At 34.7% G+C, this 27,331-nt stretch overlaps 1 protein-coding gene across 1 annotated transcript in view; it reads right to left on the bottom strand.

Annotated features, from left to right (window-relative positions):
- Window positions 1–26,804, bottom strand: part of LOC127561290 (SLAM family member 5-like) — a 66,163-nt gene extending 39,359 nt beyond the window's left edge. Inside the window, exons 1-4 of the mRNA XM_051996575.1 lie at window positions 26,470–26,804; window positions 15,691–16,038; window positions 14,337–14,603; window positions 10,601–10,717 (exon numbers count right to left, since the gene is read on the bottom strand). Coding sequence (XP_051852535.1) covers window positions 10,601–10,717; window positions 14,337–14,603; window positions 15,691–16,038; window positions 26,470–26,518 — 781 coding nt within the window. The 5' untranslated portion in view covers window positions 26,519–26,804. The remainder of the gene's footprint in view (window positions 1–10,600; window positions 10,718–14,336; window positions 14,604–15,690; window positions 16,039–26,469) is intronic.
- Window positions 26,805–27,331: the final 527 nt, after the last annotated feature.

Below are 27,331 nucleotides of genomic sequence, written 5' to 3'. Positions count from 1 at the left end.
GTGCTTATTGCTTCAATCTTTGAATCATTTTGGAGCCTCCAGGAAGGGATCTGAAATCATTCAAAAAAGTATGGATTAACCATCTATTCAAGAGAAAACAAATGACTGAAGAATAACTATTGCCCAAATTTTTGCATATATTTGGATGGATAATCAATAGGGTTTATTCATCAGAATATGTCAAGTACAGTCAATACAAACGGACAGTGGAATGGACACAGAATTAAACAAGAAAATGAAAAAAGGCTGGAGTACCTCTAGGAAATTACTAAGTTCTTTTAATGACACTTAATTTTCCCCAGAAACAAAAATTGATCTTTCTAATACCAATATTCTACTGGTGTCAAATTGCTCTAAGACATGGAACACAACGATCTCCAAAGAACTGAAAATGAGTATCATACAGATGGTCATAAAAAATCTTCCTTGTTCCTTCCTCTGCCTGTCTCTACATATTTCCTTTTTTACTTTAATGTATTTCTACTTTATTATTTATTTACTATTTTATTATTTATCTATTTTACTACTTATTTACTTTAATGTACTTTAATGTACTCTACTCCCATCCTCCCTTCTTCCCTCTTTCTATCTCTCTCTCTGTGTCTGTCTCTGTCTCTCTCTTCCCTCTTTCCTTCCCTTCCCTGCATCTCTGTCTCTGTCTCTGTCTCCTCTTCCTTTCTTTCTTTCTCACTCTCCCTATTTCTGGATCTCTGTCTCTCTGTGTGTGTCTCTTTCTCTCTGTCTTTGTTTCTCTTTGTCTCCATCTTTCTCAATGTATTTATCCTTGAACCTTCCTTTTTAAGGTTTAGATAGGATTCATGTGATGTTTAACTCCTCCCACTCTCATCTTTGTACACATTTTTCAGATGTGTCTCCATTGGTAGAAATAGTTCCTTCATTTTCTTCCTCATTTATTCTACATTATATTTCTCTTCTCTTTTATTTGCTCTTTCAAAATCACAAAACAAAACCACACCTAGATTCTGAGTTGATCTTTTTTTCTCTCTTTGACCCTTGAGAAAAGTGGGATTATAAAGGGACAATTCTCTCTTCTCCCTCCACTTAGGCCATAAATACTTGGTAATCGTTTATCCTTTGAAGAAGGGATAAATTGATCTTTCTAGGTCTCTTTTGTCTCTTGTGCTGGCATTTCAAAGATTTTACCTAGATCTGGTTATTTCTCAGATATTCAAGGGATTCTTTAAACTCATCTCTTCTGTAAAAGTCCAGCTTAGTGTAAGTGATAGGTAAGGCTGAAAGCTAAAGCCTGACACCACATATGTGGCACTCTGAATAAAAGGTGGGATCCTAAAAAAGACTGGTGGTAGGGAGTTAAAAAAATATGGAAATATTATAAATCAGAGTCACCAAACTATCCTACTGAATATATTTCTATTTCTTCCCTCACTGACTTCCATGAGGGAACTAACTCTATGGGCAAACAGAAAGACATGATGTACTGAAATAATTAAGGCACTCCTAAATTCAAATGATACCTCTGATACTTATTGTTGTAGACTGTGTAGTTCTTGTATTCTCTCTATCTCAGTTTCTTCATCTGCAAAATGAGTAGAGTAGTCTAAGGCCCCTTCCAGATCTAAATAGCATGTAACCCTATGAATTCAATTTGTGTGTGTATATGTGGTAACCTAGTAACCAAAAAAGAGAAAAACAAAAATTCTCAGTCAGAGCTTCAAATTCATTTCATTGACTTTGTGAAAGTGAATCTGAATTGCCCCATGAGCTTGGATCACCATTAACTATTGTTCTAAAGATTCATTAGTTTCTAATATGAACTTTTGCTACTTCACAAGTTTCTTGGTGATGACCATCTAACCTCTGACCCCTTTGGGGAAGAAATCTTACTCTGAGATAAGATCAAGGCTTTCTTACTACTTTCAATGGTTCCCACTTTGCATCTTCATTTTGACTCTCATTCTTTTCTTTTATAGCCCTAATAAAATTCTTCAGAGAGATCCCAGAGCCAGAAACCATGCTTTCTACATGAAATCTATTGATCTTCACCACCAAAAGCATGATACTTTTCACCTAACTTGTTACTAAGTCTATTATTTGACTCTCCACTTTCAAGATACAGTCCTTAAATTTCTAAAATATTTAAATATTGATCTTTGAACATACAAAAACAATTTATTTTCAGTTTCCTTATGCTCAACCTTTTCTAAAATTGTCACTAAGAATGAATTAAAGGATCCTAGATATTATAAAGTACTTTTCCCCAAACCTTATAGTGCTATATAAAATTAAATTTATTTATTGTTTTTGTTTTATCCTTGTCACATTCTTTTATAGTGCTAGGGCCTTTCTGATCTCTTAAGATGGTACTTTATATAGTTAAAATATAAAAGGTCAAAGAATGCTATAATCTAGTATATGGTTATCTCAAAACTTCCATTTTTTCTTTGTCAGTCTTCCCCCATTTAACTTCGAGAATAACAAGATTGTTGATTTGCCTGATGGCACAATCTAATAATTCAGGTTTCAGATTGGAACACTATGAAATATTTGCAGACCATAAAATTAATTAAAAAGAACTTTATTTATAACAAGTATTTACTTGCTAAAATCAGAAACTATTCCCCATCCATTTCTGAATATACTAGGGCTAAATCAAACTGAAAACTGAATCAAAAAGATATACCAAAGGGTAATTTCAGCTCTGTCAAACCTGCCAACACATAACCCATTTTATTTTTTAAAAAAAATCTCCATTTTAATCCTGGAGTTAGGTTTTAAAACTAATTTTCCCCTACCACTTTCAGGTCTCTGTTTCCTTCTTTCTCTCAACATCCTCTGGAATGAAGCAATATAGGTTATAGGCACTAGTTCAGTCTGTAAAAATAATTTTGTACCCAAGATTCCATGAAACATTTATTTTACTGTACAACTTCTAATCCTATAGCTTTAATATTTTCCTCTTGACACAAAAAAGTAAGGACGATAAAATTTGGAAGGGGAGGGATGATATTTATTTTAAAATGTAAAGATAAATATGTTTAGATAAGATATGTATGTTCATAAAAAAGAGGATTTGATTTAAGCTTCAAGGGAGCAGGTGAAGGGGCCACAAATCTGGCCACTTAGCAATTTAAAATAGCATACTATATACCAGATGAGAATTATATTTATCTGCCTTCCTAAATATTTCTGGTCAAAGGCTTGATTTTTAAGTTAAAGACAATTTCTTGGTCACTGTCCATGAAAGGGGAAAAGGGTGATCTCAAGTTTATACCCTCAGGCTTGATTCTTTACAAGTAATCAATCCCTAATTCACAAACAGTAAAACAGTAAGTAAACCCATTTAGTCAAGCAGATAGCAAATAGAAATTGGAGAAGCCATACATATAAGCTAGTACACAGAGAAAATTGACTCATTAAGATCCAATAGTCAACCCAATTAAGTGGCACCCCAGTCTCAATGTAGGAGAAATTCTTTGAAATCTTTAGGGAGGCTAGTTGAATATCTGGAATATATTGAATTCTAAGCTTTTCTACCTGTCTGCTGCTTTCTTAAATCTTTTCTCTCTTTTCATGGGTTTCTTTTTGAAGAGAGTTCCATATTGGAAGAGAAATGAAGAATTCCCTTTCTAAAGCTTTTAAATTTGCCTTTCAGGCATGTGATTTTGAGTCATTTTCTCCATCAATCCAGAATTACTTCTAAGCAGCAGGACATAAAGTATTCCAGTCTTAAGTATCTAAAGAGCCATAATGTGGATGTATGATTAAATCTGTTCTACTTGGTTATGGCAGTACTAAGTTGATGGCTGAAAGTTAAGCACATTTTTCACTTAAAGCAAGATCATGTTTCCTAACAATTAGTACCATTCAAAAGTGTAATAGATATACTGGGTTCTCCTCTCATCAACAATTAAGCAAAGACTGAATGATTACTTCTTGGGTTTGTTGTTGAGGGGATTCCTCTCCTCACATAGACTGAAATAGATGAGCTCAACGAAGTTATTTCCCGTTCTGAGATTGCTGAGATGGCTTCATATTAGACCATTCTATGACAACTATCTAGTCAAGTCTAGGCACAGACAAAGAGCCTTAGAGATTTCTTTGAATTTTTGGTCCTCATTTAGTACAATATTCTTTTTCATAAAAGTAGAATTAGAATAAATTTCAGCCCCCCCTTTTTCCAGGACATCACAAAACTGATCCATGTTCAGAGATTCATATCTTCCTGATCCAAGTCTTCTGAGAAGAAGGACCATTTCTTGCTTGTCATGGTGAGGAAACTTCTGAAAGATATCAAATGCATATAGTCATAGAACAATAGAAACTGGAAATGACCTCAGAAATAATCTAGTCCAATGTCTTCCTACATTATAGCTCAGATTTTCCCCAAAGGGACAATCACTTGTCCAAAGTAACACAACTTGTTAGAGGCAGTTCTGTGCATTCCTATCCTTTGTCCAGAAGCAGCTAGATGGTACTGTGGATAGGATACTGAGCTTAAAATTAGGAACACTCAAATTCAAATCTGACTTCAGTCACTAGCTGGGTGACTTGGATATATCACTTAATCACCATCTTTCTCAGTTTCCTCAATTGTAAAATGTAGCAGTAATTGAATCTACCTCCCACACTTGTGAAGATCAAATGAGATTTGTACAAGGCTTATCAATCTTGGCATATAGTAAATGCTGAATAAATGTGTTTTTCCCTTTGTCCAGTGTTCTTTTCACTATCCCATACGTCTTTCCTCACCCTGCCACAGTTGATGCTTGATCCAGCTTGGCACAATGTAGCCCTATACCTCTTGAGTTGAGATTTGAAGATCCAGTGAAGAGATTTTTGCCTTGTTTGGTTGAGTTTATTGCCATCTCTGCAGAGTCATATTCTTTCTGAACAGAGTGCTCAGATTTTCAGGAAGCCCTCTGCCCCGAGGATTATCTTCTTTTAAAAAAGTATTTCTCCTCACTTTTTTCCAAGGCTAACAGGCACCAAGTGAGGTTGAACAGCTATTGTGATGCATGTGAGATTCCATATATCAGCACATATTACAAATTTGACCTAATGGCTATAACTTGTGTAACAAGACTTCAGACACAATGGTGTAAATTCAATCTTGAGAGTTTTCTCTCTGATAATATCTTCGAATTGTTTGATTTTTATTTTCAACTATCTTGGTTATACGAAATCTGACTCCTTCCTCTCAAAAGTCCTTTAGCTCTCCAGAGAGCAACAGACAAAAAAAGGATCAATGCAGGAAAGATTTATTTAGATAGGAAGGAATATTTTTGTTTCTCTTCCCTCAAAGTTAGACTTACAGTTCTCAAATTTCAAAATGAATAGTCTTTGTTTTGTGCATTACTTTTGTGTCTCACAAAATCATGGCATCTCAGACTTGGAAGAAATTTCAGAGACTGATTTCTCTAACCCTGATCTCCACTCCTTGAAAAGTGTTCATTCAGCCTTTTCTTGTAGACCTCCAGCAAGAAAGATTATGTCCTGAGTTAGCTTATTCCATCTTCATCACTGGAGGAAGCATAATAGCTGAGTGATGAAAAACATGAATGCTCTTAATCTCTTTTTTTTCTTCCCAAAGCAAAACAGCCAAAACTTTTTTTGGCTTGCCTTAATGATCATTCCACCCTTCAAAGAGGAAGGGGACAAATAATGAGCAATTTCTATTTTGTGCCTGGTTTTCATCAACAAGGAGAAATTGATTACTGAAATAGAAATTATGACAACAACAAAATTATGAGGAGAAATTATTATTGTATTTCATCTTAGAATTTGTGAGAGTAAAACATGTTGGTACAGCCTGACATGAATCCTAGATTTTTGGAAAACAGATGTAGAGAAAGGATAGTTAATATTGTATAGCTTTTAAAAAGTTTATATGGAGAATGATTTCAAGAGTGATAGGATAAATTTTGAATTTACAAAGAAAAATAATTTTTTGAGGAGGAAAAAGAGAAGTTGTGGATGCACAGGGATGCAGCTCAGATAAAAAAAAAAAGAGATGAAAGCAATGGAAGTTAAATGCAAAGAAATGGTCCTGCAAAGATCATGTTAGGGGTATTAAAGATTAAGAGACAGGAAAGAAAGGTATTAACAACAACAAAAAAACTCATCTATATTTGAACTAAAGAAGAAAGTAGTGGATGACACAGAGGGAGCTAGAGTAACAGAAACAATTGAGTACTGGACCTGAAATCAGAAATTGTGGTCGTTATTCAGTCATTTTGATTCTTTGTGTCTGATTCTTTGTGACATGACTTGGAAATTTTTGGCAAAGATACTAGAGGTTTGCCATTTCCTTCTCCAGATCATTTTACAGTTGAAGAAACTGAATGATTTGAGACTTAAGTGACTTGCCCAGGGTAATGCACCTAAGTTTTTGAGGCTTACTTTGAACTCAGGTCTTCTTGACTTCAGACCCATCATTCTATCTACTGAATCATCTTAATGATTCCAAGGCAAACAGAAGTTAAGTTTTAAGTGTGACAGGTGTAGTGTTCTCTTCTTTTGTATAATATATGATCATTCTCTCTGGGAGCAGGTTTCTTGGGGAGATTTCTGGAGGCAGCCTTTGTTTCAGTTCAGAGAAATAATCACCTCAAATGCAGCCAGGAGTTAAAATCCAATCTTTTATTGTCTCTTCCAAAATAGCCCAGTTAGCTTTCTTTGATTCTGAGAGCTCTCACTGCTAGTCTTTTACATCTGCCAACTTCTGCCTCTAGCTCAACTCTGACTCCTGGCTTCTCAATCCCCTCAACTGACTGACTTCTGGCTTTCAATCTCTTCGACTCTCTCTCCCACTGACTTCTGACTCCCAATATCTCCAACTGACTCTTGCTGAGACTGAGAGCTTCTTATATATGATTTCTTAAAGGTGTAAACCCAAAGGTTGACTCATCCTCTGAGAGAGTGGGATTGTGGGTTTCTGACTTGTGAATCTCCTAAACTTGTGAACTCTAATGGGTGAGCTTTAATGTTTAAATTCTCTTAAAGGTGTGAGCTCTAATGTGTGAACCAATTTCCTAAGCATTGTTTTTTATCAACTCTAGTGAGTTAACACCTTGTTTCAAGTTCTGGCTCATAGCAACCAGGGTCACATAACTAGAAGATATCTGAGGCTGGACTTGAACTCAGGTCCTCCTGGGAAAAACAGACTGGATCTGGCACTGAACCTCCTGAGGGACCTAAGGTGAAGGGACACAGGACCTGAGCTCTAACTGCTTTTCTTTGTTCCACAGCAAAACTGAGGTCAATTTCTTTGGATTTTCTCATTTTGAGTCTCCTTAATAAGGGGAAAATTATTTGTTTAATAAAAAAATTCCTATCCTGGGAGTATGAAATACCTGGATTTAAATCTGGCCTCAAACACTTAATAGTTGTATGACTCTGGACAATTCAGATAACCTCTATCTGCCGCAGTTTACTCAACAACAAAAATGGAGATAATAATAGCATGTATCTCATGGGGTTTTTGTGGGGATCACAATCATCCCCACAGTGAAGTAATATTTGTAAAACACTTAGCACAGTGCCTACTATATAATGATACTTAGAAAAATCTTATTCCCCCCTCCTCCCCATCCCTATGATAATAGAAGAGAAAAGGCAGTGGTATTCAAGGCATATTTTGCAAAAAGACAGAACAGAAATGACTAATGGGGGGGTTCATAGCTAAGACAAATTGGAAAAAGAAGCTTCTTGACCCTGAGCAGATCATTCAACCCCAATTGCCTCAGCAAAAAAGAAAAAAAAGTTCTAGCCAGGGTAGAATATTGGACTTGGACTTAAGCTAATAAAATGAAATTCAAAAGTGAAAACTGTAAAATCTCATACTTGGATAAAAAAAAAAAAGTTCCAAGAGTAAAAGATGGAGAGCAGGAGATTAAATAACAATTTGTCTGAGAAACATCTTTAGATTTTAGTGAATTGTAAATTCAATATGAATTAACAGTGTAATATCAACTGCAAAAAGTAATGGGATACTCTTTTGAACTGAGAAGCATAGTGTCCAGGATACTACATGTATAGTGTGTGTATATACAGATATTTATTGTATGTGAATATGAATTTTATATATATGTATGTATGTGTGTATATACATATGTATATGTATATACACACATACATATATATATATATATATAAATTTATCTCCATACTGCTGTATCTATATTATCTATATATACATCTGTGTCTATATCTATATCCATCTAAAGAAGTGAGGGAAGGGAATAAGCATTTATAGAATACTTATGTGATAAGTGCTGTGCTAAGCACTTAACAAATATGTCTTTTGATTCTCACAACAACCCTTGTGAGAAAAGTGCTGTTATTTTCCTTCTTTTATAGTTAAGAAAACTGCAGCAAATAGAGACATTAAGTGATTTACCCAGGCTCATATAGCAAACAAGTGTTTGAGGTCAGATTTGAACAAAGTTTTCCTAACTCCATGCATAGTTCTCTGTCAATTTTTCTGCCAGTTGCCTAATCTATATCTATTTCTTATATCCATGTATATTTATACAGATAAAAAATACAACGATATGTTGAAATACCTATTTACAAATGTATATTATAATGGCATATTAGGATACATATTATAATAGAGCATAGCTACGTCAATATATGTATATTTGTATATATCTGTACTTCATCCTATGTGTATATATACATGTTAATACATATTACATATGTATATTTATATAATATATAAACATGTATATCTGTATGTGTATATACATATATGCATATGCAGTATATTGTATAGACATGGACATAATATCTATACTACATTTAGATGTGTGTATATGTCCATAGATCTGTAATGTAGAACTATATTTATATGTTTATATCTTTGTACTCTGTCTTAATCAGGCCAAATCTGTATTGTTGTGTTCAGTTCTGGGCACCTCATTTTAGGAAATAGATTAATGGGTTAAAAATATGCAGGAATCAATTGATAAATGGTCAAGGGAAATGAACAGATAATTTTCAGATGAAGAATTAATACCATTTATAATCACAGGAAAGTATGCTCTAAATCATTTTTGATTAGAAAAATGCAAATTAAGACAACTCTAAGTACCATTCACACCTCTCTGATTGCCTAAGATGACAGGAAAAGACAATGATAAATATTAGAGATGATGCGGGGAAACACTAATACATTCATGGGAGAGCTGTGAAATGATCCAGCCACTCTGGAGAACAATTTGAAAATATGCCCAAACTCTGCAAACCTTTAATCCAACAATCTCATTACTAGAATTATATCTCAAAGAGATCATATAAGAGGAAAAAAGACTGATATGTGCAAAAATGTTTATAATAGCTCTTTTTATAGTGGCAAGAAACTGGAAATTGAGGGGATGCCCATCAAACAGGGAATGGATGAATGAGTTATGATAATAGAAATGTAATTGAATATTAATGTTCTATAAGAAATGATGAGCAGGCTGATTTCAAAAAGACTTACATGAACTGATGTTGAAGTGAATAGAATCAGGAGCACATTGTGCACAGTAACAGCAAGATTATGGGATGATCTACTATAATAGATCTTCTCAGTAACACAGCATACCAAAATAATTCAATAAACTTGGAATGGAAAATGCCATTTACATCAGAGAATTATAAACATGGAATGTGAATCAAAGCATAGTATTTTTTAAACCATTTTTGTTTGTTTGCTTTCTCTTGTTTTTATCTATTTTAGTCTGATTTTTCTTCCACAACATGACAAATATGGAAATATGGTTAAAAGTTTTATACATGTGTAACCTATATAAGATTACTACTTGTCTTAGACGGGGGGGGGGGGGGGTAAGAGAGGAAGAGAAAAAATTGGAATGCAAAATATTATAAAAATGAATGTTAAAAACTGTCCTTTCATGAATTTGGGAAAATAATCTATTATCAAGAAAAAAAGAATGCTTAGAGTGCACATAGAGGGAGATCAGGATGGGAAAGGATTTCAGGATCATGTCGTATGAAGATGGGTTGAAAAGAGAAGTCTTTGAAAGAATATGGTAATTGTCCTGAATTATTTTAGATAATGTCATGCACAAGAATGATTAGATCTACTCTGGTCCCATAGGATGGAACTAATAGGAATGAATGAGTAGAAATTGCATAGAAACAGATTTAATCTCCTTGTAAGGAAAAACAACAACTTGCTACTAATTAGGAGAATTCAGACGTGAAATGATCTGTCTAGAAAGATCACAGGCTTCATCTCTCTGGAAATCTTCAAGCAGAAGCCAGATAACCTCTGGGAAGGTATATACTGTCATTTTCATTCAGGTATAAATTGGCTCCCTAATCTGCTATTGCTTTCAATTCAGACACTCTGATTCTTTGACTTGGCAATTAGTAAGAGCTTTCCAGCTGTGTAAAAGAGATTTGAAAATTATAAAATGTTATACAAATACACAATGCATATTATAATATAGTAATGTTAGGGAGATGATTGAGAAGGAAGGGGAGATGGGTGAGGGGATGTACTAAAGATTCCTCTTCCTTCTCCTCCTCAAAATTAAGACCTCAAGGAAATCAGAATTCCAACCCAGAAAAGGTATGTTTTTTTGCATCGTCTCCCAGAAAATCCTACCTTGTTTTATCTTGGGCCATAGGTAAAAACCCACTCCAGCCAAACTGAAGAGAACCAGCTTTACCAAGACAGACACGAGTACGCAGCAGGAAGGATCAAAAGTACCTGAAAGGCAATCTGGCCAAGAGTGGTGAGATCTTCGGCTGAGTTTGGCTTTGTTTTGATCAGATTCCTCACTGGACAGACTCAAGAGGTGAGTGGACTCAGTTGAATCCTGGGTTCCTGCCAGAGCCACATCTGCCCAGCGTCCAAGAAAAACCCTTTCCAAAGTGATTAGGAGTATGGTCTATAAAACAGATTGAGGTTTTACTCTCCTGGAAATCTGTATTACAGACTGGGAATCTTCATGCAAAGATTTAGTTGTATAACTTGTTGTCTCAAAAATGTTCTTTGGCTCCCTATTGCCTAATGAGTAAGACTCATTTGCCTTCATGATTTTGCTCATACTTTGAACTATGGTTTCATTTCATCTCTGCCTGATGGAACATTGTCCTTCATACTCCTCCTAGAATGTCCTTTTTCCTCTTCTTGAGAGGTAGCATAATACAGTGAATAGCATGCTGGTTCTAGAATTAAGAAGTGGATTCAAACTCTGCCTCCATCTAACCTAGGTAACACCAGGCATCTCCTTATGAAGTTGTTGGAACCTCCTCATCCTGCTACCTTGCCCAAAACAAATGTACACCTAAACCTGTATTGTTATTTATTAGGAAAGGTTGAACAATCTATCTTCCTGTGACAATTGAACTCCGTCCTCCTTCAAAAACCTGTGTTTCATAGTCAAAATATGATAAAATTCATGTTCTCTGCTACTTTTATCTGCTCCTAGCTCCCAATTTATTTTTACTTTGCGTGCCTTCTAAATCCCAATTTTTTTCTGTTCTTTCCTTTTACTTTGGTCTCTGAAAGTCTTGTTCTATTTGTTAACAAACTCTTTTTCATAATCTCTTTGGACAATTTGAATTTATGAGATCTACTAAACAGCTAATTTGAGATCCCTGAAATATATAGATGGACATGCAAGATTAGATGCCAGCAGAGAAACTGAGGCAGAAGCGGTCAATTTGAGAATCACCAGCATAGAGATGGTAATTAAATCCATGGGAACTGATGAGATCTTGTAGGATCATGGTGAGAACTGGAAATGTTCACAAGAATGGTGATATGGAGAGAACCATATTGGGTTCTCTGTTGAGTTTGAGGTGTCTAGAAGACATCCATTATTAAATAATCCAATGGGCAGTTATTGATGTGAGATTGAAGTGGGAGAGAGTAAGGCCAGATATATAGATCTGGGGGTTTACAGAATCATTCCCTTATTTTCTCTTCCTTTGATCTAATCTTAAAAGAAGTGATACTTCTGTTTGCCAAATCCAGCCCTTCTCCTTGTGCCCTTGATCCCCCTGAAGACCTCTAGCCCCCTCCAACAGCAGCTGGACTTTTCCATCATCCTTGCCCTTTTAAATTTTTATTATTTTTTTGAGATCTTGTCTGCTGCCTACAGACATATTCAGATCTTCCCCATAATTATAAAATTGCATTTGATTCTATCATTTTTTTCAAAAATTATCCTATATCTTCTCTTTCATAAATACCAAGAAAGAGTCAGCGCTACTTCCTTACCATTCACTCACTAAATTTATTGGAATCTGGTGTCTGCCAACAAAAACCATTCTAACTAAAGTTACTAACAATAGCTTAATTTCTAAATTCCATGGTATTATCTCAATCTTCTTCCTTCTCGAACAATGTGCAAAGTCTGACACTGATGACTGTCAAGTATTCCTAGATGCTCCCTTTGCTGGGTTTTTGGGATTTCTGGATCTTTTTCTGATATTATTCCTTCTCAGTATCCTTGGCAAGATCACCATCCATGCTTAATACCTTTTCTCTCTCTCTCTCTCTCTCTTTTTTTACTGTCACTACCACCTTTTCGCACCCACTCCTCACCTCCAACAACTAAGTAGCACAATAGATAAAACCCAGGATTTAGCTTCAGAAAGGTCTCAGCTGGAATGCTATCTCAAACACTGGCTAGCTATATGACCCTGAACAAGTCACTAAACCTGTTTCAATTTTCTCTTCTCTAAAATGGAGTTAACAGTATCTTCTTCCCAGGGTTATGACTGTCAAATCAGTTAACATATGTAAATGCTTTGTAAAAATCAAATCACTATATAACTACTGGTTATTTATTAGACATGAGTATTATGGCCTGGGACATCTTTTCTTCTCTCTCTATACTCTCTTTGGTGATGTCATCTTTATACAGGTGATTCTCCTCCTCAATTGCCTTTTTCACCTGGGTGATTAAAATTAAAATTCAACAAGTTTAAAAATTGTCTTTATTTTCCTTCCTACTTTCACCTAAACCCCTAAACCCATCCTTCTCACAAATTTCCATTATGTCTATTGAGAGCATTGGGAATGTTGTCCTGAATTTTTTCTTCTTTCTCATAACCCATATAGGATTGGTCACTAAGTATTGTATATTATATCTCCACACCTTCTTCTATCCACACAAAGAATTACCATACCAGTACTAGCCCTCATGACCTTTCACTTAGACCACTGTGATAACATCCTATTTCATCCCCCTTTTTCCATTCTGTCTTTTGATCAGTTCTGACAGAGCTAGTAAATTAATTATATAATTCTCTCATTTAAAAATCTTTCCTATTGTTTCTGGAATATCTTACAAAATTCTTAGACTTTAACTTTGGGCTTTAGCTAGTTTTATTTTCCAAGTTTATTTCACATTTCTTTCTTTCACGTACTATATTCTAGTCTAGTCTTAAATGGTGAAGCCCCAATTGCCGCCTCTGTGCTTTTGCAAAGACGGTCCTTGAGCTTAAAATGCATTCATTCCTACCTCTTGCCTTTTAGAATCCTTAGTTCCCCTCAAGGATCAACTTTGATGCCATCATATATACAACAGACCTTTTTAGATCTCCCCAGTAGTTTGCACTTTTACCCCAATCTACATTGTTTACTTCCATTTACTCACGTTTTTTATATCCTTTTGGAATCCTTTAGGTAGAATATAAACTTGAAGTCAGAGATTATTTCATTTTGTTTTTCTATCCTCTGCCTATTCCAGTGTTTTTCACATAGTAGAATGCTTAACAAATTTTTTTTACTGGTGATCAATTGTTTGCTAGCTATGTGACTGTGAAATTCTCTGAGGCTTCATTTCCTCTCCCATGAAAAACATGATTAAAAATACTCAAAATGCCTACTTCTTAGGGTTGTGAGATACAAATGAAAGATTGTAAAACACTTGGCAAAATCTAAAGCACTATATAAATGTTAATTATTACAATCATTAATTGAAATTTAGCCATCTCTGACAATCCTGTTCAAATGTCAAATCCTTCAAGTGTATATAACCTTCATTGAAATTTGGTACTATGATGCTTTGTTTTGCATTTTTACATGTGCTATTTTTAGAGTTGTGTTGATTTCCTGTCCCTTTTTTTTAACATTGTAAGTTTCATAAGGACAAAGTCTTTGTTTTAGTTCCTTGTATATAGCAGCATGCTCATCCCATAGTAGGTAGTAATAAATGATTATTTCATTGAATTAAAGTGAATTGAAAAGCGTCTGTAAGCTCTATTGGATATGGGCTCTCTTTCTATTATATTTTAAATGGATTCTGTTTCTTTGAAGACCAGAGCTCTTTAAGCCTCCTTGTTATAGTTGCTGAGATTTTAGAAAGACAAGGACAGATAATTACCTGCACAGAGATGAATAAGTATGGATTCAGAATTGTTGCTGACTGGGTTTGTGACTATACAGGTAAAATTTATGTGAGCATCCTCAGATATTCGGGAGATGAAAAGACTGGATTTCCCATTGGACTCAATAGCTTGTTCTTCCAGAGGGGTCCACTGGTACTTCACAGCTTCTCCTCCCTCCTCTACAAAGCATGTCAGAGTAATATTACAGATGTTGTTCTTAGAGATTATGGAATTCCTAGTAATTTTTGGTGGTGCCAGTCGTCCTATGAGATGGAACAAAATAAGACATAAGAATTAGTTTATAATGAAATCACTTTCTTCATAAACTTTGTTAACTTTTTCTAATTTTGAACTCTTTAGAAGTGAGTTTGAGAAATACTCTTGCTAAAGTAGCCTCTATTCAAGGCAAGCAGATGAAGACTTGGGAGTCATTTTCGACTAAGTGGTAATGAATGAGGTCATCAAATGGGAAAAGTATAGGGACAGAAGAGGACCAAGCACAGAATCTTAGAATACCCATATTATATAGTGAAAAATAACAAGAAAAGTTACTGAAGGGGATAAGGAACATTTAGTAAAGCAAGAGGACATCTAAGAAAGTGTTTGTTTTTTTTAATCAGTTGAAGAGAAAATACTCAGTAGAAGGAAATTTTAGTGTTATAGAAATAATCAATAACATTATATGTTGCAGAGTTCAATTTGAAGACTGAGTTCAGTTCAAGGAGGTAAAAGACTAAAAAAACACATGAAATGTGTTATTTATAAGATCTTTGAAAAAAGGACAATTTCCAAAGAGTAATTGGAGCTTGAATATTTTATAAAAATGAGAAGGTGAACAATAAGAGAGAAGAGGCATTAGACATAATCATCATTTTTCAAAGTTTAGCAGTTGATGGTGGGAGACTAAAAGAAAAGTATTTTTTTTAAAGGAGTAGGGAGACATGGGCATGCTTGCAAGCAAATAGGAAGGAGCCAGTAGTTGGAGATGAAAGGGCAAAAGCTTGACCTGCCTGAAGATAAAATGCATGTACTTTTTAACCCTGTTCCCCTCAGACTTTCTAGTATAGTGCCAAGAGCTCTTACTGATAGCTGCTTAAAGGTCAAAGGAACATTTGGTTAAACACTTTAGTATTCTTTTGAGGAGTAACTTGAAAAATAATCCAGTAGAACAAGATTGGGAACTAAATTGGGAAACCCCATTTCTTTTGTTAGTTTGACCACTAGGTATGTTTTACCACTAGGCTCACTTCTTTGAGCCTCATTTTCCTTGGATGAAAAGTGAGGAGTTGGACTAGAGGGTCTGTTTGGTCCCTTCCCAAACACTCTGTAAATCCACAGCTATAGTCTTACTGTAGACATGCAGCGAATAATTCTTGGTGATAGTGATGGCGGTAGCTGTATTGGTCTGAAGATTTATGTCAGCTCTGTAGCTTCCTGCATCCTCCATCTTCAGGGGGCTAATCTTTAAATCGTAATTCAAGGATGTGACATTCAGCCGTCCCACATAATTTTGATGGGTTATAATAAGTTTGAATGATGTTCCTGGATCTAGCTGTACAACAGCAACAGGTGTACGGGAAGACCAGTTAATGCTCCCAAGTTTCTTTCTAGGTGGTATTTCTGCAGGTAGAATAGCTGACTCTCCCAGAATCCCCATCACCATTATTGGGTCAGTGTTCTCTCTGGCAGTTCTTGCCTCTGTAGAAGCAAAAAGGAAATTGTAATAGCAATTAAACTTGATTCTCATCCCATAGCATTCCCTTGGCACCACAGCCCATAATTTAGGATAAGTATTTCAGATACATTATGATAGTAGGTTTGGTGGGGGCGGGGGTGGGGGTGGGGTGCAGATAGATGGTGCAGTGGATCGAATACCAGCCCTGAAGTCAGGAAGACCTGAGTTCAAATCTGGCTTCAGACACTTAACTATGCGACCCTAGCTATGTGACCCTGTGTAAGTCACTTAACCCCAATTGCCTCAGCAAATATATATATATATATATAATATGGGAAACCTTGTAAAAAATTGAATAATTGAAGTTCTCAATTATTGGAGTCCTTAAAAGAGAGGTGTGATGACAACTTTTGGGGGAAGTTGTACTAAGAATTTGTTTGCATATGAGTTTTAACATATATACTCTGAGATCTGCTAATTCTTAGTTCCATATCATTTAATTCCCTGAGGAGTCACCATACTGTGAAATCTCCCTCTCTTCATCCTCTGGAAGTTTTTGGATGTAAGAGGATCCTGACAATTTTCTCTATGAAAATTTGCATCATATTAGTGCACCAAATAAATGCATTATATAATCAGTGTGCATCAAGAATTTGCATATTTGTTGATGCAGTAGTTCCTTCTACCAACTCAGACATAATCCATCTATAACTGACTAGATAAATCTTAAAGATTACGAAGATTGTCCAATGTCCTTTAGGTAGTAGGGATAAGAGGTGAGAGTTGAATTCAGGTTTTCCTGATGCCATTTCCAGTATTCTATATTTGCAATGTGCAAAAGCAACAAGGGTGTGGAAGTACAAGAAATTTTCTTAATGTCTATTCCAGCTAGGATATCCAAAGGTAGAATGACCAGCACTCTTAAAAGTACTTGACAGTGGAGCTGGGTTCTCTCTAGAAGTTCCTGGTCCAGCAGATGGAAATGAGAGACTGTAACAGTAGCCAAGTTTAACCCATAGGCCCCTGACATTTCATTCCCCAAACTTCATAGTTTTATGAATTAAGTATTATATATTCCATTCCAGAAGTGTAATAGAATGCCTTATATAAATACCATATATGTATGTGTATATATATACATACATATATATTAGTAAACAAAGGAAGTTTACTTAGTCACTATATAGAGAGTATATTCTGCAAGGATAAAATACTGATTCTGTCAGATAAAGCTTTCTGCTCTTACTTTTGTACTTACATCAAGAGCAATAATGGTCATTGACCTGAGCATTCATTCCCTAGAAGATAGTGAGTTCCCCGACACTGAAACTCTTCAAGTAAATACTGCATGATAACTTGCTAGAAAGTTATGAGTTTCCTATTGAATATGCTTATGTTATCTGTGTTCTGTAGCTCCTTTGAGGGTTCCAAAATTCTCTTCAAGTCTGTCTTATTTAATTCCTTTAGGACAAAGTATTATGGAAACTTCCTTTGTCTTCTTTCCCCAGGAATTATTTGAGAGTAGAAAAATTACATTATTTTGATAGATTGTGAATTCTACATAAACATTTGTCTTCATACATCAAGAATCTGTATTCTATGATCTCAGAAATCCTTATTCTAACTCATCCACAAACTATCTATAACTCATACTAGATAATAGTGTTAGAGAGTTTCTGTGAACACATAGTTAATGAATATCAATATTGGTCAGGGGGCAGCTTGATGACGTAGTGGATAGAGCCCCAGCCCTGAAGTCAGGATGAGTTCAAATTCTGCCTCAGACACTTAACACGTCCTAGCTGTATGACCCTGGGCAAGTCATTTAACCTCAATTACCTCAGCAAAATATATAATAATAATAATAAATATAAATATATATAACAAAAATTATACATATATATATACATATATATACATATATATATATATATGTTAGGACCAAGACCAACGTAGCCAACTGTGAAACTGCATTAGAAACTTTCCTTCATGTTGAGATTAATTCATTAATTACTACTTCTTAGTGTCAATCATTCAACTAGGACCAAGTGCTAGAAAATTATTCTAGAATGCAGTTGGTCATATTTCTTCATATGGTCAGTCAAATATTATTGAAGAGGTTACCAGTCTTAATACTTAATTGCTATTCAGCTACAAGCAGATCACTTTCAAAAACAAGTGAATCACATCCAAAGTAATATTCCCAGTGAAACAAACCCCCTTTCAAAAACATCTCTCACAGACTCCCAATGTTACTCTAACTTTAAGAGCAACAGTAGAATGATTAGATTCATATAAAATGTTGAGAAAAAGCATTAAGATGGGAAATTTGGAGTTCAGTTGAGAAATTGCTATGGGGCCAGGGAAACGGGTATATTTTATGTTAGACATAGGAATCTATGAAAAGTAATTTGGAAAAAATGAATTAATGTTAAATGTCTCTTTCTATGGAGTCAGAAAAAAAAACGATATATGTTTTATCTATGATCCTTGAAGATCTATGAAGTATCTGTGGAGATTATGGAGACAGAATAAATCAGTTGAGAAAATGGTTTGATGTACAATATATCTCCATGAAGTGAGGTAAAAGAGGAATAGTTTGTCTGTGATGCCTAAGTATCTGTGAAAAATCTGTGGATAAGATATAGGAAGATGGTGAGGAGAAACTTCTTCCTTGCTAAAACTATTTGAAATGTAGTGTTATAAAGGGAAATTTATGAGGAGAATTTTATGAAGAACTTTAGAGAATCTCAAATGATTATTTCTTATAATTTCTGAAGATTAAGGATTAATTCTGGGGAGAAAGAGGAATAAAATGTTTAATAGACTTTTGTTATCTGAAGTGAGTTGAATGATTTGAGAATGAATTTTCAAGCAAGTAAGGATAAGTCAGCTATTGAAACTTTAGGGTAACATTCTGTGACATTGGTCATAATCAAAATATTATGAATTATGTTATATCTTTAGCTTTGTTATTAATTCAATATATTATATTATCTGTGTAGTGGTTTTCTTAATAATTTCTATTTTAATATTATTAATTATAATAATCAACTTAGTTAAAATTATTTATAACCATCTTATTCAATAAGAAAGAAGTAATTTTATAAATGAGAATTGTATATCCAAAATAACTTTAAATCAATATAAAGTTTAGAAGGATAAAATTAAATATATCATAATGAGGAGAGTGGCTAACTGTAGCTAACTGATCTAAAGTGAGTGAATTCAGGCCTCAAAATCCATAACATAGAAAAGGAAGAGTGTAGTTTTTTTCCCTAATCCTGTTACAGGATGGAGCTTAATCATGATTTTTGATTACTTTCCCTTTTCCTATAAGTAATTTCTTAAGTAATTTCAATATAAAGTATTTGACATAAAGAAGTTTTGACTGAATGGAAGGACTCACTGGTTCTTTCTCATTAGAGAGATAAATCAAGGAATTTGGAGAACAGGCCTCAAAATTCACTTAGAAGCAATGAGAAATATAGGATACTTGATCATTTCATCTTACAGAGGTAATGATGGATATTATCTAAGAAATCAACAGGAAGAAAACTATTTTATGCACTGATATCTTTCTTAGAGATTAAAGTAAAAATATTCTCAATTTTCTTCATTTGTAAAAGGACCATTGAGGTTTCTTATATGAAGTATGTCAAGATGTATATGAAATATACATTGAAAATTTTCTCCATTCCCGAGTTAGTGTATTTTCATGTTTTATTTTTTTAACCAGGATGTGGCCATAGTACATGAAAATAGTGCTAGTCCTCCCTGAATTCTCCATATAGCACGTTTGAACTGATGGACTAAACCAAGTTGAGGGGATCCGATAGGTCTCGAAAGTCACTGAATTAGCGTCAAGTCTGTCCCAAGCATATGAAAACTGGTGGAATGGGTGGATGAAAACAATTTATTCCAATGGCCATGAAAGCATCTGTAAAGGTCTTAGAGCTTGATCGGGCATTGAAGATGTCTAAGTCATCCACCATCCTGGGCCATTGTCAATCATCCTCAATTTTGTTTTGCTACTACACTTCTATAAATCTGAAAGAGACAGTGAAGCTGATAACTTTGTGCAACTCTACTTCACTTAATTTCAATTCACACACAAGTCAAGAAGTTATTCCTGTTGTCGTTGATCCTCTTTGAAAAATGAAGTATAAACAATAATATTTTCAAGTATTCCAAGTGACAATTTAGTATAAAGGAAAGAGCAAGGGCTTGTAGTCAGAAAGCTGGGTTCTAATTCTTCCACTTACTAGTTGGGTGACTTTGGTTGTCTTTTTTTTTTATGTTTATGTATGTAGATTTATGTTTAATAATAGCTTTTTTATTTTTCAAAATACATGCAAAGATAATTTTTTAACATTTACCCTTACTAAACCTTGTATTCCAAATTTTTCTTCCCTCCTCTTCACTTCCCCGCTCTTCTAGATATCAAGTAATCCAATATAGGCTAAACATGTGCAATGTTTCTAAACATATTTCCACATTTATCATGCCACACAAGAAAAATCAGATCAAAAGGGGAAAAATGAGAAAGAAAAAAAAAAAAACAAGCAAGCAAACGACAACAGAAACAACAAAAAATGTGAAAATAGTTTGTTGTGATTGATATACATTCAGTCCTCATAGTCATGACTCTGGATGTGAATGGCCCTCTCCATCACCAGTCTATTGGAATTGGCCTGAATCACTTCATTGTTGATGAGTCAAGTCCATTAAAATTGATCATCACATAATCTTGCTGTTGCTGTGTCATCCACCATCCTGGGCCATTAATTAATGTAAATCTCTCCAGACTTTTCTGAAATCATCCTATTAATTGTTTCTTATAAAATGAGGGGCATCCACTCAGTTTCCACTCCCTTGCCAGTATTAAAAAAAAAAAAAGTTGCTATAAACATTTTTGTACATGTAGGTCCTTTTCCTTTTTTTAATGATCTCTTTGGGATAAAGACTTAGTAGATATACTGCTATAACAAAGGGTATAGTTTGATAGCTGGTCAAGTCATTTCAACTGTTTCATTTATGAAATAGGGGCAATAATTCTTGCCTTGCCTACTACTTCCTTCCTTTGCTGGTTTATAAACTGTAAAAACTTGTTATTTGTGAGCTATGATTATTTTTGGAAGCAACTTACTACAGAATTTCTACACTAAAAAATGTCATGAGCCAGAGCTGATTGTTGTTCACACAGAGCAACATTCTGACTCCTCCAAGGATCCTTCAATCCTCAAAACCCTAAAGTGAGATTATGGCTCTGCGAGTCTACAAGTCATTGGGGCTAGTGTCTAGCTTACATAGGAACTAGATGGTGAGGAATCTAAAGGGATCTTTAAAAATCACATTATACAGATGTCTAATTTTATAGATGAGAAAGGAGAAGTCAAGAGATGGGATATAAACTCTCCTAGATCATAGAGCTGCTTGTCAATAGCCTGGTTTGAAATATTCTAACTCCAAATTCACTGAACTTTTCCTTTTACCTCCTACTACTTTTTTGACAATTACTGCTATGATCTCATTGGGGTATCTTTCTTTGCCAGAATTACTGCAGCTTTTTTATTGAGAGCCAACTGCTTTATTCCCTTCCCCAACTCAGGTTAACCTATATTTCCCAGGACCATGGAGGAGAGGAAAGGGAACAACACCAAAGCATTTGGACAGTGCCCACTCACCACATTGATCTTAGCGGGAAAACCAGGTTTGAAACACACATATTCTTCAAATATTCTCCTTTCCTGTTCTGTGGCTGCTGTCATACACTAAAATCTTAAGGGCCTGAAGTGCTTCAGCCTATTATCTACCTGCTTTTCATGAACACATCTTTGTTAAATTTAAATTCATTTATTTATTTTTCAACATTCATTAAATTTTTTTAAGTTTGGAATTCTTCCTCCTCCACCCATTGAAAAGCCAAACAATATGATATCAAACATATAATCATATAAAAATATTTCCACATTTGTCTTGTTGCAAAATAAAGAAGGCAAGAAAAAATTAAAGAAAAATATATACTTTAACTTGCACTCAGAGTTCATCAGTTCCTTCTATGGAGTTGGATAGCATTTTTCATCATGAATCTTTTAAAATTGTCTTGGATCATTGTATTGATTAAGTTTTTCATAGTTGATCATTGTTACAATATTGATATAACTGTGCAAAGATATCCTGGTTCTACGCACTATATTCTCTATCAAATCATGGGGATCTTCCCACGTTTTTCTGAAATCATCCTGGTTGTCATTTCTTACTGGATTATAATATGTCACCATAAACATATACCAAAATTTCTTCAATCATTCTCCAGTTGATGAACATTCTCTCAATTTCTAATTTTTTCCTATCATATAAAGAGCAGCTATAAATATTTTTGTATATATATGGGCACTTTTCATTTTTCTTTAATTTTTTGCTAGTAGTAGTATTGCTAGGTCAAAGGATATGATCTCCAGAAAGACTCCTAGTTTACAACTCCTAGGTATATTAGTGGTAGAACCCACTCTCTTTAAAGGTCCAGTAAAATGTAAAATTCTTTGAAATTAGAGATGATTTCATTTTTATCTTTTGTTCAGCTCCTGGTGCATAGTCTACATAATGCTATGTGTAGTGCCTATGCATAATAAAAGATTATTGACTGAATATATCTTCAGCACTTAGCACAGAACTTTATACACAGTAACTAATTGATTTGTATTTATTGAAATGAATCAAACTGGGTTAGAATCTAATTTAACCCTTCACTATAGTATATATAAAGTTTTTATGGAGTAGGAGAATAGGAGCCCATTTGGGCTCAACAATGGTCAGACAGAAAGACTATAGTTACTTTTGGCCTTCTAAAGCTAGGCCTGTATAGTGATTCAATCTCAAGTGTAAAAAATGCAAAGACTTTGATAAATTTAAATAATATAACTTCTAAAGCTAAAAGGATATAAAAAGTTACTTCCCTCTGTCTACATAATCACCAAAACAACTAGTCATTAGGTCAGGAACTTAGTAAGAATTAATAAATGCTTTATATTTTAACATATTTAACATCTATGAGACCACCTGCCATCTAGGGGAAGAAGTGGAAGGAAGGAGGGTAAAAGTTGAAACAGAAGTTTTTGCAACAGTCAGTGTTGAAAATTACTCATGCATATGTTTTGTATATAAAAAGTTATAATAAAAGTTTAAAAAGATTAATAAATGTTTATTAATTAATTGAGAAACTGGGAATTTTCCACAGTCAGTAGGAGCATAGTTGTAGTCTCTTATTTAATTCCCTTCTAGGCTGGGTCTCCTATACGTCATTTAGCAAAGAATATAAATAACATCAACTGGAAATAACTAGCTGCTATTTAGATATGCAGAATCATAATAAACTAGTCTCTGAAGAGAGTTTGGAGTGAAGAAAGACCCTTGAAAGTCATATTTTTAAAGATTATTAATTGAAGCCATTGAAGATGAGATCAGCAAGGGAGAATATATAAAGAAGAGAAAAGATCCATGGTAGAATATCTGGGGAAACTTATAGTTGAGGCATAAGAGGAGGATGAAGAACTTATATAGAAGAAATTTAAACAGTCATTTTTGCCATAATTTGTGTGTGTGTGTGTGTGTGTGTGTATGTATGTGAGAGAGAGACAGAGAGAGAGAGAAAGAGAGAAAGAGAGAGAGAGAAAGAGAAAGAGCGAAAGAGAGAGAGAGAAAGAGAAAGAGAGAGAGAGAAAGAGAAAGAGAAAGAGAAAGAGAGAGAGAAAAGAGAAAGGGAAAGAGAGAGAAAAAGAGAGAGAGACAAAGAGAGAGAGAGAGAGACAGAGACAGAGACAGAGACAGAGGAAGAGGGAGGAGAGGGAGAGGGAGAAGGAGAGGAAGAGGGAGAAGGAAAAGGAGAGGTAAAGGAAAAGGGAGAGGGAGGAGGGAGAGAAGAAGAGGGAAAGGAAGAGAAAGAAGGAGACAGAAAGGGAGGGAGAAAGAGAGGATTAAAGAAAGGTTTATAGAAGATAAAGGGTTGGATGCATGAAGGCCAATTAGAGAACTATTTCCACAATCTAAGTGAGATTATTGAACTAAAGTGTGGACAATGTGAATGAAGAGGAGAAGAGAGAAAGGAGAATATTATTTCCATACTTAGATCCCTCTGTGATCTCATCCCTACAATGATTTATATTGCAACTCTTTCCTGATTTCTCATTCTGGGTAACTGGTCAATTCTACTTCATGAATCCCTTGTAGATGATTGTGCCCTTAAGGACTTTCCTCGATGTCTTGATATTTTTACAGTAATCAATAGAGAGTAAAGCTATTTATTGGCTATTCCTCAACTCTGGCTCCATTATTAATACATCTTCTATTCTAACCCATTTTTTCCCAATATACAGAGAGAATCAAAAGGACTTCAGAATTGATTATTTGTGGGGATGAGGAAAGAGAAGAATTAAAAATGATTCTGTGGTTGTGAGATTAAGTAACTGGGAATATAGTTGTGAAAATAACAAAAATGAAGAAGTTAAGAAACAAGTTTTCCCCACCTCTTTGGGCAGAGAAAAGGGAAGTAGACAAATTCAGTTGAGTTTGATACAGTCAGCTTGGGTATTCAATAAGTATTTAGAAATGGGTCTAGCACTTTGGGGAGAGATTGGTGGCTATAAAGAATTGAAAATCAAAAGAAAGATAAAAGCACTCATGGGAGTGAATGAGATCTTTTAAGGAAGAGAGAAATGTGCTTGAGACAGTCAAATGGACACACCCAATTTTAAGGATTCAAAAATCCATGAGGACCTAGCAGACAGTTGTCCATAGCTCAACTTAACCTCTTACAGTACCTTTCTATATTTTTAGCACGGACCATCTTATGGAATCATGGACTTTATTAGACATGCTGTTGACTGCTTAGGTTTTCCCCAGAAAGAAGAGATTCATTATAAATACAAGTATAATTTAAATCCTCAAGTGGATTAATGAACTCTAGGCATGTTAGCTCCACATTTTCAGGAAATCCTGCTGTTACTGACCTTGTTTGTTCCTAAAAGATACTGAAAATCAAAATTTAAAAACATCATCAATCACCTTAAATATGAACCATCCATAGGATGAGTCTTTCATGGTCACAATGACATCTCTCTGCTGTCCAACAAAGTCCTGGGAGGTCTCTTCTTTGTACGTAGTTTGAAGCAACTGGGCCAGGGACTTATCCTATACTATTTTCTTTGTACAATACCTGAAACAGTGCTATGTACTCAATAATAGTGCTGATAATGATGAGGAGGATGTTGACCACAACTACTACCTATAGAGATGGTCACCAGCTTGGATTTCAGTACTGACTTTGCTGCTTACTTGCTTTGTGATGTAGGGAATGTCCCTTCATCTCTCTAAGCCTCTACTTGTATCATGTATGCAAAACTTAAAGAATTGGAAATCATGGGGGGGTTGTTATTATTGCCTATATTATTTCAACTATTACATTCAGTTCTCCATTATTCACTTTAATATAGAGTGACAGTTGTGTATTTAACAATAAATTGGACAATTTCAAACTCATTTCTCAAAGGCTAAGAATTTAATTTAGAAAAAACCTTAGAAATCATGGAGTACATTTCCCATTTTACAAATGAAGAAACTAAGACCTTGATAAGTGGAATGACATTTCAAAGGATACATCCTAAGTTGTCAGAGCCAGAGCTAGGTCTTCTGACTCCAAATGTGATGTTTTTCCCAGCATATCATAGTCTCATCTCACTAGTTAAAGAATGCTTGACACATTTTGACTATAGTTTAAAGTAGAGAGGAAGCATGGTATGATGAAAACTAGACTGGACAATTAAATTTTCAATTCAATTCAAAATAACAAACTGATTATACACCTACTATGTGAAATATACTTAGGACCTCTGATACTTTTTATTTGGGTTATAGTTCTGACATTTACTAGCTTGGAGATTTAAAAGAAAGTTATTTAACCCATATAGGCCTTAACTATTTTTTAAAAAATGTATAAAAATGTGTTTTGTCTCATTCATAGAATTATTGTAATGATCAAATGAGAATATCCAAGGACTATTTCCTACAATTATAGATTCATAGAAGATGACAGTTGGAAGGAGTCCTAAACTCATCCTTTTCATTTTGTAATTGAGGAATCAGATGCCCACTGAGGCTGAGTGAATTCTGAATAGAAATAAATTTGAACACTGTCTTCTTCAAAGTAGGAGAAGACATTAGGCTAGCCAGGTTTGATATTTGCATCCTCTTCTGATGGCCATGCTTTTGGACAGCTCAATTCCTTAAGATTTTAGAAGAGACAGAAAACATGGGAGTGGGCATGATCCTTTAAAAGTACAAAAAGAAAGGTTGCCATCGCAGCCCTAAACCACCCATTATGACTCAGCAATGTTCCCTCCCAAGCAGATAGCTAGCTGGTGGACAATAGAAAAGAACTGTCAACAGTCAGAACTTACCCATGAACAGAAGAAAGAGGCCTGCGAACCAGAGGTAGAGTTGGACCATGTTTTTTCCACTCTTAATCCCTGGAAGACAACAATAAGGTGATAAATGAGTTGCAGTTTTGGTTTCCTTTTTTTTTTTTTTTTTTTCAGCTTTATAATGTTTTGCTGAAAAAGCTTCCCCAGTAGCAGAGCTCTAGCATTATAAAAATACTAAGAGAGCGTGAGAACCATAGACATTGAAGCAAAAGAGATCTAAGAGATCATTGAGTAATGATGTTTTGAGGAAATAAATTCAAATTGAGGAAGTGAATTCTTTGAGATTCTGACCAGGAATCTGAATTAACATTCTCTAAGTTCAAATCAAATCCATATTCTTGTCCCTGGACTACTGCTCATTTCCTTTCCATAATATCTCTGATAAGTGATCATCATATCTCTTCCATGAATACTATTAGTAATAAGGAATATATTATTTATCAAGGCATGTTGTTCAATTTTTGGGCGACAGTTATAGTGGTCAAAGTGTCTTCATTTTTTAATTGATCTTTAACATCTCCACATTGATATTAGTTCTGGTTGTTGGAGCCATAGAGAATAAGTCTAACTTCTGAATATTACATTTGTTTGACATTGCTTTGAAGCTGGGAAGGACTTTAGAGACTATTTGGTCTTGTGTCATCATTTCGTAGATGAGGAACTTCTTCACAGGAATGAAATGACTTGTCAAAGATCAAATTAAATGTTCTTTGTATTTAGTGATAACACTGGTGTAGCCTGTTCTTCTGACTCTATAATCTTTGTTGTCCAGAACCTGCTGGACAGTGTGTGTAAAAGGCCCTGCGAAGAGAGAAGAGGAAGGGCGGGACAAGAGACG

This window comes from Antechinus flavipes, chromosome 4, assembly GCF_016432865.1.
Source record: "Antechinus flavipes isolate AdamAnt ecotype Samford, QLD, Australia chromosome 4, AdamAnt_v2, whole genome shotgun sequence".
NCBI classification, from domain to species: Eukaryota; Metazoa; Chordata; class Mammalia; order Dasyuromorphia; family Dasyuridae; genus Antechinus; species Antechinus flavipes.
Note: the sequence above shows the minus strand (reverse complement) of the source record. Positions and strands in the feature narration are given on the sequence as shown.